The sequence below is a fragment of the Coregonus lavaretus genome (genome assembly GCF_964263955.1).
Source record: "Coregonus lavaretus genome assembly, chromosome: 14".
In the NCBI taxonomy this organism is placed as follows: Eukaryota; Metazoa; Chordata; class Actinopteri; order Salmoniformes; family Salmonidae; genus Coregonus; species Coregonus lavaretus.
In genome coordinates, this window is record NC_140001.1 from 49,159,009 (window position 1) to 49,173,961 (window position 14,953).

A 14,953-nucleotide genomic window follows, 5' to 3' on the forward strand; every position below is an offset into this window, starting at 1 on the left:
ACCCCCATGCTTCACATTAGGTATGGTGTTCTTTGGATGCAACTCAGCATTCTTTGTCCTCCAAACACGACGAGTTGAGTTTTTACCAAAAAGTTCTATTTTGGTTTCATCTGACCATATGACATTCTCCCAATCCTCTTCTGGATCATCCAAATGCACTCTAGCAAACTTCAGACGGGCCTGGACATGTACTGGCTTAAGCAGGGGGACACGTCTTTCACTGCAGGATTTGAGTCCCTGGCAGCGTAGTGTGTTGCTGATGGTAGGCTTTGTTACTTTGGTCCCAGCTCTCTGCAGGTCATTCACTAGGTCCCCCCGTGTGGTTCTGGGATTTTTGCTCACCGTTCTTGTGATCATTTTGATCCCACAGGGTGAGATCTTGCGTGGAGCCCCAGATCGAGGGAGATTATCAGTGGTCTTGTATGTCTTCCATTTCCTAATAATTGCTCCCACAGTTGATTTCTTCTAACCAAGCTGCTTACCTATTGCAGATTCAGTCTTCCCAGCCTGGTGCAGGTCTACAATTTTGTTTCTGGTGTCCTTTGACAGCTCTTTGGTCTTGGCCATAGTGGAGTTTGGAGTGTGACTGTTTGAGGTTGTGGACAGGTGTCTTTTATACTGATAACAAGTTCAAACAGGTGCCATTAATACAGGTAACGAGTGGAGGACCGAGGAGCGTCTTAAAGAAGAAGTTACAGGTCTGTGAGAGCCAGAAATCTTGCTTGTTTGTAGGTGACCAAATACTTATTTTCCACCATAATTTGCAAATAAATTCATAAAAAATCCTACAATGTGATTTTCTGTATTTTTTTTCTCAATTTGTCTGTCATAGTTGACGTGTACCTAGGATGAAAATTACAGGCCTCTCTCATCTTTTTAAGTGGGAGAACTTGCACAATTGGTGGCTGACTAAATACTTTTTTCCCCCACTATATGTAACTACTTTAACTTAGTAAGGGATAACCATAACTATTCCACTAGAAGGAGTAAAACTGACATTGTTCCTTTTAGATTTAAAAGTGGTATGGGGAAATAAACTTGTTTATACTCAGCTGCCATTCTTTAGAATAGTCTTCCGAAGAATTTGAAACTTATAACTGCCATAGGTAGTTTCAAGTTCTCAATGAAAAAATGGCTAAAGAAATTAGTAGCATGTCTTAAAAGTGAGTCGTAAGATTATAGTACGTGGCTGAGAAGGAAATACCCGGGAGAGCATATTGGTCTGCCTTTTGGTGCCTGTTGTTTATTATATGGTGATTGTCTTGTATATATTAGGTATTGATTTTTTTTATATATTATGGGTATGTGAGACAAGGGAGATGTACCTGTCCATAGTTGTTTATTAGGAAAGTAAAGTGTACTATTTATCTCATGTTATGAAACAAACAATCATTTTTGTCTGTCACTGTCTGTTGCCATTACAATTACCACATATCCTTGTTGCATTCCCCGTACCCCATTCCCTCTTCAAAAGGACCACAATGGAAATAAGCTGTTAAGCTATATTGTTTTATCCTTGATGATTTTCTTAAACTGTATGTGGAGGCGTCACCGGCTGGAGGGCCCTTATGTATGTATTTTACAAATTGTCAAATAAATTCAATCAATCAATCAACCCCCTGGAGAGCCATGCAGTTGAGGGCGGTGCAGTTGCCGTACCAAGCGGTGATGCAGCCCGTCAGAACGCTCTCAATGGTGCATCTGTAGAAGTTTGCGAGGGGCAATTTCTTCAGCAGCCTGAGATTGTAGAGGCGCTGTTGCACCTTCTTCACCACAGTGTCTGTGTGGTGAGACCATTTTTAGGTCCTCAGTGATGTGCACGCCATGGAACTTGAAGCTTTTGACAGCTGTTTAGAGAATCTACAGAGATAGGGAGGGCACACACAGACTCATAAACAACCAGACATGTGGTAGTCCCGTGTAGCTCAGTTGGTAGAGCATGGCGCCTGCAACGCCAGGGTTGTGGGTTCGATTCCCACGGGGGGCCAGTAAAATTAAACTAAATGTATGTGCTCTGGATAAGAGCATCTGCTAAATGACTAAAATGTAGATATGTGTGCAATAAACACACTCTCTCACACTCTTTCTCTCTCTGAGATTGGCAGTAGATCTATTTTTTGACTTTTCAATTAAGGTCACCCATTGAATCTTGAAGAATATAACTTGAGCATAGTTAGTTCAAATGTCCCATCAAAACCCCAAATATAATAAGCTTGTTTTACTCCGATGTTTGTAAGCAAATGTAATTATAAGCAAACACTGTTTAGCCTCGAAACATGGTTAAAACTGCATAGATTGTCAGCTATAGACAGCTCTGTTTATGAATTTGGGAGTGGTTACATTTCTCCAGCCCCATCCCTCAGCCTGTATACCAAAACAGGGGCAGGTGTCCACTTTGTTGTTGTTTGAACTGCAGATTCCCCCTTTAACAACCTGTATATGTTGATGCATTGATGTTGTGATCTAATTTCCACAGCAGATAAAAATAATCTCTGGTCACATTCATCAAATTAGCGTTGTCATCTGAAATTTGTATAAGTAAAACAATGTCTGCATGAGGACCATCCACTCTATAGACCCACTACATGCATGTAGAAAGTCAATAATTATCACTACTTTTTGGGGGAAATGTAAACATTACATTTTATTGACATATTTAACTCTAGATCCCAGAAACACATAGTGATAATTCAATAGAGAGCACAAAGTCCGTTATTCATTAGCAGTGAATGCAGATCTTGACTTAGTCTTGGTCCCCTTCTTTTCTCCTGTCTTGCAGCGGATGCTATCTTTTCCTTTGCGTTGCCTTTTGTGTTTCTCCTCCTTCTTGCCTCCTGCAACCACCTGTAATAAGGTAAATTGTACAGTGTTTCCTATCCATAAGCTTTTTCATTCATATTTACAGGGCTCGCTTCCCTTAGTTTGACCCTTTAAACTACCAGATGGTTATTTTGTTTGGGCACCTCATTCAAGAAACACAACAAAGATCACTTACACTACTACACTTGTAGGAAATATTTCACCAGGTGTGTGTATGTGTGTGTGTGTGTGTGTGTGTGTGTTTTGTGCGTGCGGCAGAGGAGGATGGTGGGCAGAGATATAGCAGGATGGGCTCATTGTAATGGCTGGAATGGAATGAATGGAAAGGTATCAAACACATCGAACACGGTCGACTTGTGTTTTATACCATTCCATCCTTCTATTACTCTGCCCACCAGCCACCTCTGTTTGTATGTGACGTGTGTGTGTGTGTGTGTGTGTGTGTGTGTGTGTGTGTGTGTGTGTGTGTGTGTGTGTGTGTGTGTGTGTGTGTGTGTGTGTGTGTGTGTGTGTGTGTGTGTGTGTGTGTGTGTGTGTGTGTGTGTGTGTGTGTGTGTGTGTGTGTGTGTGTGTGTGTGGACATGTCTGTGTGTGCCTGTGTGTGTGTTTGTGTTTCTTGGTCTAACAGGATATGACGGAATAGGTGTGAATGGTATTGGCTGCCCTTCAAATTGAGCCACAGTACACAACATATTAACCCAGACATTTCTCAGCTGCTACATTAGTGTCTATGTAGCAGGCTTATCCATGAGACTAGTGTAAAATGTTTTGTGGTTAAATTACATAGAGTATCTTTGCTTTCTTCCATTTCTAAATGACTATACAATCATCAAGTTCACCTTTAATATGTTACAAAGATACCAAACATCAACAAAAACAGATATACTGTACATTGGGGAAAAAAAGTATTTAGTCAGCCACCAATTGTGCAAGTTCTCCCACTTAAAAAGAAGAGAGAGGCCTGTAATTTTCATCATAGGTACACGTCAACTATGACAGACAAATTGAGAAGAAAAAAAATCCAAAATCACATTGTAGGATTTTTAATGAATGTATTTGTCACGCCCTGGCTCTGGGGACTCTTAGATGTTGAGCCAGGGTGTGGATTTTCTATGTTTAGTTTTCTGTGGTTTTTGTTCTAGATCGTTTATTTCTATGTTGGCCAGGGTGGTTCCCAATCAGAGGCAGCTGTAGCTCGTTGTCTCTGATTGGGGACCATACTTAGGCAGCCTGTTTTCACTAGTCATTTGTGGGATCTTGTTCCGTTTGGTTTGGTGTGTATAACCTAGGACTTCACGTATCGTTTGGTTTGTTGTTTTGTTTCGTGTGCAGTACGGTAAATAAAATGTACGCTTATCACGCTGCGCCTTGGTCCGAGTCTTCCTGTAACGATCGTGACATTATTTGCAAATTATGGTGGAAAATAAGTATTTGGTCACCTACAAACAAGCAAGATTTCTGGCTCTCACAGACCTGTAACTTCTTCTTTAAGAGGCTCCTCTGTCCTCCACTCGTTACCTGTATTAATGGCACCTGTTTGAACTTGTTATCAGTATAAAAGACACCTGTCCACAACCTCAAACAGTCACACTCCAAACTCCACTATGGCCAAGACCAAAGAGCTGTCAAAGGACACCAGAAACAAAATTGTAGACCTGCACCAGGCTGGGAAGACTGAATCTGCAATGGGTAAGCAGCTTGGCTCGAAGAAATCAACTGTGGGAGCAATTATTAGGAAATGGAAGACATACAAGACCACTGATAATCTCCCACGATCTGGGGCTCCACGCAAGATCTTACCCCGTGGGGTCAAAATTATCACAAGAACGGTGAGCAAAAATCCCAGAACCACATGGGGGGACCTAGTGAATGACCTGCAGAGAGCTGGGACCAAAGTAACAAAGCCTACCATCAGTAACACACTACGCCGCCAGGGACTCAAATCCTGCAGTGCAAGACGTGTCCCCCTGCTTAAGCCAGTACATGTCCAGGCCCGTCTGAAGTTTGCTAGAGTGCATTTGGATGATCCAGAAGAGGATTGGGAGAATGTCATATGGTCAGATGAAACCAAAATAGAACTTTTTGGTAAAAACTCAACTCGTCGTGTTTGGAGGACAAAGAATGCTGAGTTGCATTCAAAGAACACCATACCTACTGTGAAGCATGGGGGTGGAAACATCATGCTTTGGGGCTGTTTCTGCAAAGGGACCAGGACGACTGATCCGTGTAAAGGAAAGAATGAATGGGGCCATGTATCGTGAGATTTTGAGTGAAAACCTCCTTCCATCAGCAAGGGCATTGAAGATGAAACGTGGCTGGGTCTTTCAGCATGACAATGATCCCAAACACACCGCCTGGGCAACGAAGGAGTGGCTTCGTAAGAAGCATTTCAAGGTCCTGGAGTGGCCTAGCCAGTCTCCAGATCTCAACCCCATAGAACATCTTTGGAGGGAGTTGAACGTCTGTGTTGCCCAGCGACAGCCCCAAAACATCACTGCTCTAGAGGAGATCTGCATGGAGGAGTGGGCCAAAATACCAGCAACAGTGTGTGAAAACCTTGTGAAGACTTACAGAAAACGTTTGACCTGTGTCATTGCCAACAAAGGGTATATAACAAAGTATTGAGAAACTTTTGTTATTGACCAAATACTTATTTTCCACCATAATTTGCAAATAAATTCATTAAAATTTGATTTTCTGGAGAAAAAAAATCTTATTTTGTCTGTCATAGTTGATGTGTACCTATGATGAAAATTACAGGCCTCTCTCATCTTTTTAAGTGGGAGAAGTTGCACAATTGGTGGCTGACTAAATACTTTTTTTCTCCACTGTATATACACCATAACCCCCCCTCCCACCCCCGACAAACACACACACAAACACACACACACACACACACACACACACATACAGTATACAAACAAGGAAACAGAAGTGTGAGGCAGGAAACTCACAGCCCTTTTAATAGCAATAGTTGTGACGTACAGAGACAGAGCCAAACAATCAGCCTACACAGCAACACCACCACAAAGATACATTGATAAGGGGACAGATATCACATCACACACTTGCACACTGTAAACCAGGGTTGCAATGGTGCTCGAGATAGAGGTTGCTGTTAACCCTTTTGTAGCTTTTTTCAGATAGTTATTATGAAAAAGATAAGTATATATTTCAATAAATATATAAGTATATCATTCAATAAATATAAGTAAATAGTTACCATTTTGCAGATGTGTATATTTGTTAGAAGGCACTAGTCTATAATGACCAGTGCCTGAAGAAATAATGGTAGCTTACAGTGGAGGGAGACAGTAGACATTAAGTGATATTGTATTAAAAGTGTCTGCTAAATGGCATATATTATTATATTATCTTAGTTGGTTACATTTTTCCAGGGGGTCCACTGGCTCCAGGGGGAAGGGACCAGGGGGTCTCTGGAGCGGGCCCTCAGTTTACTGACCCCTCTAGGGATTAGAGGAATCATAGAGTGCTCCTCCTGGAGAGAGAAGGGCGAAGGAGAGAGAGTTTTTGTTTCATACAAAAATTCCAGTGTGTGTCAATGTGTGCATAAGCTTGCATGTGTGTGTATGTGTGCGTGTGCATGTGTGTGTGCGTGTGCGTGTGTATGTGTTGTACCTTGCCGTTGTCTTTAAATATGTATCCTATCTGGTGCTCCAGAGGGAAGTAGCTGGGAGGACAGTTCCAGGTGGCTGGTGGTTCTACTTTCACCTTCAATCTCTGATCCATCACCTGGCACTTCACCCCTGCAGGACTGTCTGGCTGGACTGTGGATATGTACACAATAGGCAGGGGTGTATTCATTAGTGGACAACGTAGGTAGCAAAAAGGTTGCGCCGAAGCAAAACATTTTGCAACAGAAAAACAAAAACAAGCGTATAGGACAAACTCAGGTAGGTTTCAGGTCCATTCGCTTCCGTTAGGTTCCTAGTGAATACAACATTGTTACATAGACCTCTAGTTACAACTGTGATACTTGTTTTTGGTTTGTGTAATCACACATGAAAATTCTTACACTCATGAGATTTGCAAACAAACGGAAATGAATTGTGTTTTAAGCCTTTCCTTACTCTGGAAAGAAGTACCATGGAAGTGCATGGTTTTAATGCCACCTGTTATGAAGGGGGTTTCACTCACCAATGTCGCGTAGGTAGAACCTCTTAGTCTTCCTGAGGTACTCCTGCCTGGTGATGGCCTCAGCAGTGACCACTAGGGGAGCGGTCTCCTCAGTGTAGGGTGAAAGCGAATGGGTCAGTTCAAACTCAAACCCTCCATCTTGAAGGCTGGCCGTTGGGTACACCCAGGTGCAAGAGTCCTGGCTGTCAGTACTGGAGACACATACAGATGTAGGATCTTAATTTGAGGGAGTTTGCTACAGCAGGAAAATAATCCTGCAGCTACAGGAAATTTGAATTATTATATGGATTATAATTAATGGACATTTTTGTAGGAGTTTAAACATTTTCCGTTAGGGCAAATCAAGTCTGATATTTCAAAGTGTAATTTATAAACTTTAGAAGCCTTTTTAAAATTCTAATACACTTTAAGTTTGCAATTCTCAGCAACAAAAGAGTGCTCAAATTAATATCCTACATCTGTACAGTGTGCGTGCGTGTGTGCGTGTATGTGTTACTTACCAGTCATGGCCCAGCCCAAGGCGGACAGCGGTGAATTCACTGCGGGTCCAGCTACAGTTAAAGGTGCAGCCATAAGACTTGGCCGAACAGCTGATTAGAGAATCTACAGAGAGAGGCAGAGCACACACACACACACACACACACACACACACACACACACACACACACACACATACATACACACATACACAAATGAACAACCAGACTTGTGGTAGAGACATGTGGGCAATAAACTCTCTCTCTGTCACAAACACACACACCGTCCGGCTCCTCCGGGTCCTTCAGCTCCTCCAGTAGATAGATTGATCCTAGTTTCCTGTCTCCATCCCAGCAGCTGTATTCTCCATACCAGTCCACCTCATTCAGTATCAGGTTATGGCCTTGGACCTGAGTGTGGTCTAAATCCTCATTCTCGCCCTCGTACTTCCACGTCATAGCACCAGAGAATGCCGTGGGACATGTCAGAGTCACCAAACTGTCCCCCTTTTGCACCATGTCTACAGGGGCACACACACACTTCAATTAGATCCACAATAAAACACTGAGACTACAGTATACATAAAGAGATACTGGCAGAAACCATTGATACTTACAATCGGGAACACACACAGCTCAGAGATAAAGAGAGAAACACACACGCGCGAACACACACTCACAGATGTCGTGGAAGGAGGTGAGGCCATTCACTATTTGTAGAATAACACAGAGGAGCATGACGAACCATGGTATTACAGTCATCTGGAGAGGAAAGAGAGTACAGGGGGAGAGAGACAGTCACACCATATACAGGAGTAGGGTTAAGATGACCTTAGAGATACTGATCTAACATCCGTTTAGTGTTTCACCTTAATGGTTAGGGTTAGGAATTCTGGAGAGTAAGCAGACTACAGATCTGTGCCTATGGGAAACCTTTACCTGGAGTTACCTGGAGTTATCCTATTCTAATCAACATTTTTCTTTTATTTTTTCACCTTTATTTAACCAGGTAAGCCAGTTGAGAACAAAGTTCTCATTTACAACTGTAACCTGAAAGGAAGTACAAGAAAGTATATTGTTACAGCATTATAATTCTTAAGTAAATAATAGCCAACAAATGGTACTACACAGAACTGTCAAATAAAACATAGGCATATCGCTATAAACCCTGTGAGATAATATAGCTTGGATAATGTATTGTCAGGCCCATAATTATTGGCACACTTGATTAAAATGAGCAAAAAAGACTGTATAAAATAAATAATAAAAATACTGAGCTATATTGTATGCTATGTTATTATACTAATACAATTGCTCAAAGAAAGACATTTTGTTTAACAATTAATACAAAATATCTAAAAAAGATAGGAGTCAAAATTATTGGCATCCCTGTATTTGTTTTATTTATTTGATACAGTCTTTTTTGCTCATTTTAATCAAGGGTGCCAATAATTGTGTGAGGATAAAGGTACTGAGCCTTTTTCTAAAATGTTTTATGAGCTTGGAGAACACATTGGGAGGGATCTTAGACCATTCCTCCGTTCAGAAACTTTCCAGATCCTTGATACCCTTCATCTGCTCTTATGTACTGCCCTCTTCAATTCAAACCACAGATTTGAAGTCCAGAGACTGGTGGTCAATTAACCATTTCTTTGTGGATTTTGATTATAGCTTGGGGTTATTGTCTTGCTGGAAAATCCACTTGCTGCCAAGTGTCAGCCTTCTGACATAAGGCAACCAGGTTTTTGGCTAAAATGTCCTGGTACTTGGTAAAGTTCATGATGCTGTTGACCTTAACAAGTGGAAGCAAAATAGCCCCATAACATCAAAGATCCACCACCATATTTTACCGTTGGTATGAGGTACTTTTCTGCATATGCTTCCATTATTCTTCACACCGCTGGTGTGCTTGGCCAAAGAGCACTATTTTCTTGTAATCTATAGCTTGGTATTTGTATTATTTCTTTTATACAGTCTTTTTTATTCATCTTTATCAAGGGTGCCAATAATTATGGACCTGACTGTAGCTATTCGCTGAAAAACATTACACACCCAGACTCCACAAAGAGGTAGAGCAGGCATACTCTGATATAAAGTTTGAATAGGACCCTCGGATATTCTCTCAAATATAATGGATAATCATACAAACATACACTGAATATACCAAACATTAGGAACACCTTCCTTAAAATAAAAAACATCCTAAATTCATTGTGGGGCATGGACTCTACAAGGTGTCAAAAGCGTTCCACAGGGATGCTGGCCCATGTTGAATCCAGTGCTTCCCAAAGTTGTGTCAAGTTGGCTAGATGTCCTTTGGATGGTGGACCATTCTTGATACACTAGGGAAACTGTTGAGCATGAAAAACCCAGCAGTGTTGCAGTTTTGACACAAACCGGTGCGCCTGGCACCTACTACCATACCCCGTTCAAAGGCACTTAAATATTTTGTGTTGCCCATTCACCCTCTGGATGGCACACATACACAATCCATGTCTCAACTGTCTCAAGGCTTAACAATTATTCTTTAACTTGTCTCCTGCCCTTCTTGTACACTGATTGAAGTGAATTTAACAAGTGAAATCAATAAGGGATCATAGCTTTCACCTGGATTCACCGGGTCAGTCTATATCATGGAAAAAGCAGGTGTTCTTAATGTTTGTATACTCAGTGTATAAAATATATCAAGTTGTGATATAATCTTTGGGCAGGATTTAACCTACTAAAGGTTTGCACCACGCCAAAAGTTTGCAGCTGCTTTTTTCCTAAAGGGGAATTTAGCCTAATTAAACATTGTGGATAGAATATAAATTAAAAGAGAAATGCAAACTACAGTACATATACATAGCCTTTAATGATCCTACATGAACACAGAAAATTAGCTTTGTTTTTTTTTTTTACCGAAATGTAATAGCCTATGTTACTTTTCAGTTCTAATTAATACATTTCCCATCGAATTAGTTCAGCCCATAAGTGTAGCTGAATTTGCGCAGGTCTTTCGCTTACCGTTATGCTGAAGTTGCGCTGGTCACGTTGATAGATCGTTGGCAGTCAGCTCAGTCAAGCTCGTGACAAAGAGTCAACTTGAGGTTCTCTCATTTTCTTAAGGTTGCTGTGTTTTATATGTTTGGCTCCTGTGTGCTATTCAGCCTCTGCCCACACATCTTCACCACAGACTTTTGGAAAATGAGGTAGAGGGTGGGTGGGGGGTCTGGGGTAGGATGGAGTTGGGTGCAATTCATAAGTAAACTATTAGTAGTAGCAGTAGTAGTATTACTGTGTGTGTGTGTGTGTGTGTTGTGTGTGTGTGTGTTTGTTTGTGTGTGCGTACACATGCACCACAGTTCCATCTGAGATTAGGATCTTTAATGGTGTGACGTGTGAGGGTGTTGTAGCGATGGTCGTCAACAAAATATTTTCAGAGGGAAATCCTCCAGTTTGGGGCACCCCCTACACCCCCTACACCCACCCCACACTCCCCTCTGTCAGAGATCAATGTCATCACTCCTTACTTTCTTTTTTTATGACCAAGATAACATTTTTTTGTTCCTTTTTGGGTCAGGGTTACAGCAGGTACAATATTCATAGTCACATTCATATCAGATAATATATTCATTTATTATTACATTTTCTATTAAATATTTTCAATATCCATTTCTCCTTAATTTCTTTCATTTTCTCTACTTTGGCATTCAACACTTGTGTCATACATAGATGAATTTGCAAGTCAAAACAGTTTTTGAGGAAACATGCCACATGAGGCATTTTATCTTTTATCTCTCACAGTACGGTTTCTGTCTCAACCTTATGAGGTTTATTTTAGACGGATGGAACTAGAGAACTAGCCTTTACCGACTCCAAACACACACATGCACACGCACTCACACGTACACACACACACATCCAATCGTCATTCACATATTCAATGTCTATGGGTCTTTTGTTCAGAGTGAACTCCACATGTCCCTCTACGACGTTATGTTTTTATAGGTTCATAGTGTTAGCAGTGTGTGTGTGTGTTTGTGTGTGTGTGTGTGTATGTGTGTGTGTGCACGTGTGTGTGTGCATTTGCAACACAGTTCCATCTGAGATTAGGATCTTTAAAGTTTTGATGTGTGAGGGTGTTGTAGTGATGCTCGTCAACCAAATATTTTCAGAGGGAAACCCTCCGGAACACAAGGCCGGCGCCAGAATGAATCAGTTTGATGGGCATTTAATTTCCACAGAACCTCCAAAAAAATTTAATGGGTTTTATAGTAAAGACATATGCAAATGTATAGCCTTTTAATGCGGCATGAACACAACCAGTCATGTTTTCATCTGATTGTGAAACTAGATTGGGGAAGCTTACAATTTATCCTACCATTTCTACTGATCTGCGTGCCAATTATGATTTTCATATGCGCATTTTAGTGGAACAGTTTTATTTCAATAATAACATTTTAGTTTCTCAAAATCATTGTCACTTAATACAAATCTTTATAAAAATTCAACTAATACGAGAGCACCAGCCTGTGCCATATTGATACATTAATACACCGTGATCCATTGGCGGCTAAAGAAATGAATGCATGGAACTCAGAGATAGCCTATAGGTCAATGCAGCAGTAGGCCTATAACGTCCATTGTCAACTAAGTAAAAATACATAAAGCCGAAAAATTCAAACAGTATAAAATATCCTGATGAAAATGCAGGTTCTTTCAATTGCATTCATCTCTCTACTCTGCCTGTCTGCCTTCCTTTCTATCTGCCTTGACTTGAGCCATTTCAAGTGAAGTGCAACATTGTATCAAATCAATCAATTGGGTCCAGCCCGAAGCTGTCACTAGCGAACTTGCAACATTGTATCAACTAGCCTATTCCAGGCCCTAATAGTTCCCCGCCCCAGTGAGCTCGGGACAGACAGCTGTTTTTGCGCAAGCGAAAAGTGTTCAGGTATTTTATGATGTTTCCACTAGATATAGTGGGGGAAAAAAGTATTTAGTCAGCCACCAATTGTGCAAGTTCTCCCACTTAAAAAGATGAGAGAGGCCTGAAAATCACATTGTAGGATTTTTAATGAATTTATTTGCAAATTATGGTGGAAAATAAGTATTTGGTCAATAACAAAAGTTTCTCAATACTTTGTTATATACCCTTTGTTGGCAATGACACAGGTCAAACGTTTTCTGTAAGTCTTCACAAGGTTTTCACACACTGTTGCTGGTATTTTGGCCCATTCCTCCATGCAGATCTCCTCTAGAGCAGTGATGTTTTGGGGCTGTCACTGGGCAACACGAACATTCAACTCCCTCCAAAGATTTTCTATGGGGTTGAGATCTGGAGACTGGCTAGGCCACTCCAGGACCTTGAAATGCTTCTTACGAAGCCACTCCTTCATTGCCCGGGCGGTGTGTTTGGGATCATTGTCATGCTGAAAGACCCAGCCACGTTTCATCTTCAATGCCCTTGCTGATGGAAGGAGGTTTTCACTCAAAATCTCACGATACATGGCCCCATTCATTCTTTCCTTTACACGGATCAGTCGTCCTGGTCCCTTTGCAGAAAAACAGCCCCAAAGCATGATGTTTCCACCCCCATGCTTCACAGTAGGTATGGTGTTCTTTGGATGCAACTCAGCATTCTTTGTCCTCCAAACACGACGAGTTGAGTTTTTACCAAAAAGTTATATTTTGGTTTCATCTGACCATATGACATTCTCCCAATCCTCTTCTGGATCATCCAAATGCACTCTAGCAAACTTCAGACGGGCCTGGACATGTACTGGCTTAAGAAGGGGGACACGTCTGGCACTGCAGGGTTTGAGTCCCTGGAGGCGTAGTGTGTTACTGATGGTAGGCTTTGTTACTTTGGTCCCAGCTCTCTGCAGGTCATTCACTAGGTCCCCCCGTGTGGTTCTGGGATTTTTGCTCACCGTTCTTGTGATCATTTTGACCCCACAGGGTGAGATCTTGCGTGGAGCCCCAGATCGAAGGAGATTATCAGTGGTCTTGTATGTCTTCCATTTCCTAATAATTGCTCCCACAGTTGATTTCTTCAAACCAAGCTGCTTACCTATTGCAGATTCAGTCTTCCCAGCCTGGTGCAGGTCTACAATTTTGTTTCTGGTGTCCTTTGACAGCTCTTTGGTCTTGGCCATAGTGGAGTTTGGAGTGTGACTGTTTGAGGTTGTGGACAGGTGTCTTTTATACTGATAACAAGTTCAAACAGGTGCCATTAATACAGGTAACGAGTTGAGGACAGAGGAGCCTCTTAAAGAAGAAGTTACAGGTCTGTGAGAGCCAGAAATCTTGCTTGTTTGTAGGTGACCAAATACTTATTTTCCACCATAATTTGCAAATAAATTCATAAAAAATCCTACAATGTGATTTTCTGGATTTTTTTGGTGGCTGACTAAATACTTTTTTTCCCCACTGTATGTCAGCTACTACTGCGACTGAAATGACTGCAACACTAAACAAAGAGTTGCAGTTAGTTTCAGAGTGGGTGGCAATGAATATGTTAGTCCTAAATATTTGGGACAAATCATTCACTAAACCCTAAATCTTAACTAAATCTTGTAATAAATAATGTGGAAATTGAGCATGTTGAGGTGACTAAACTGTTTGGAGTAACCATGGATTGTAAACTGTCATGGTCAAAACATGGACGACTGGACTACTGTTCAGTCGTGTGGTCAGGTGCCACAAAAAAGGACTTAGGAAAATTGCAGTTGGCTCTGAACAGGGCAGCACGGCTGACCATTGGATGTACACAGAGAGCTAATATTAGTAATTTGCACGTCAATCTCTCCTGGCTCAAATTGGTGGGGAGATTGACTTCATCACTATTTGTATTTGTGAGAGATATTGACATGTTGAATGCACCAAGCTGTCTGTTTGAACTATTGGCACACAAGCATACCCCACAAGACATGCCACCAGAGGTCTCTTCACAGTCCCCATGTCCAGAACAGACTATGGGAGGCGCACAGTGATACATACATACTTGTTTGTAGGTGACCAAATATTTATTTTCCACCATAATGTGCAAATCAATTCATAAAAAATCCTACAATGTCATTTTCTGGAAAAAAAAATCTCAATTTGTCTGTCTGTCAGGTTCGTTTACAGACGGGTCAGACCAAGGCGCAGCGTGATATGCATACATGTTTATTTGGAACTAATAAACAAGCGACAAAACAACAAACTAAACGAAAAGTGAAGTCCACGGAACACAAACAACATACCTCACACGGAACAAGATCCCACAACTAACTAGTGCCAAATGGCTGCCTAAGTATGGTTCCCAATCAGGACAACGAGCGACAGCTGCCTCTGATTGGGAACCACACCGGCCAACATAGAAATAGACATACTAGTTTCTACAACATAGAACTAACAACAAGGAATACACACATCCTGACTCAACATATAAGTGTCCCCTGAGTCAGGGCGTGAAAGTACCCCCCCCCCCCCCCCCAAAGTTACGGACTCCGACCGCGCAACATAAACAACTC

At 41.4% G+C, this 14,953-nt stretch overlaps 1 protein-coding gene across 1 annotated transcript; it reads right to left on the bottom strand.

Annotated features, from left to right (window-relative positions):
- Positions 1–2,678: 2,678 nt before the first annotated feature.
- On the bottom strand, positions 2,679–10,615 carry il12b2 (interleukin 12B 2). The gene is made up of 8 exons (XM_084176222.1): positions 10,461–10,615; positions 8,135–8,216; positions 7,739–7,975; positions 7,479–7,581; positions 6,979–7,169; positions 6,460–6,608; positions 6,209–6,319; positions 2,679–2,844 (listed from the first exon to the last, which is right to left on the bottom strand). The coding sequence occupies exons 2-8, from the start codon at positions 8,214–8,216 to the stop codon at positions 2,713–2,715; spliced, it is 1,005 nt and encodes a 334-aa protein (XP_084032348.1). The 5' UTR covers positions 10,461–10,615; the 3' UTR covers positions 2,679–2,712.
- Between the last annotated feature and the right edge of the window lie 4,338 nt (positions 10,616–14,953).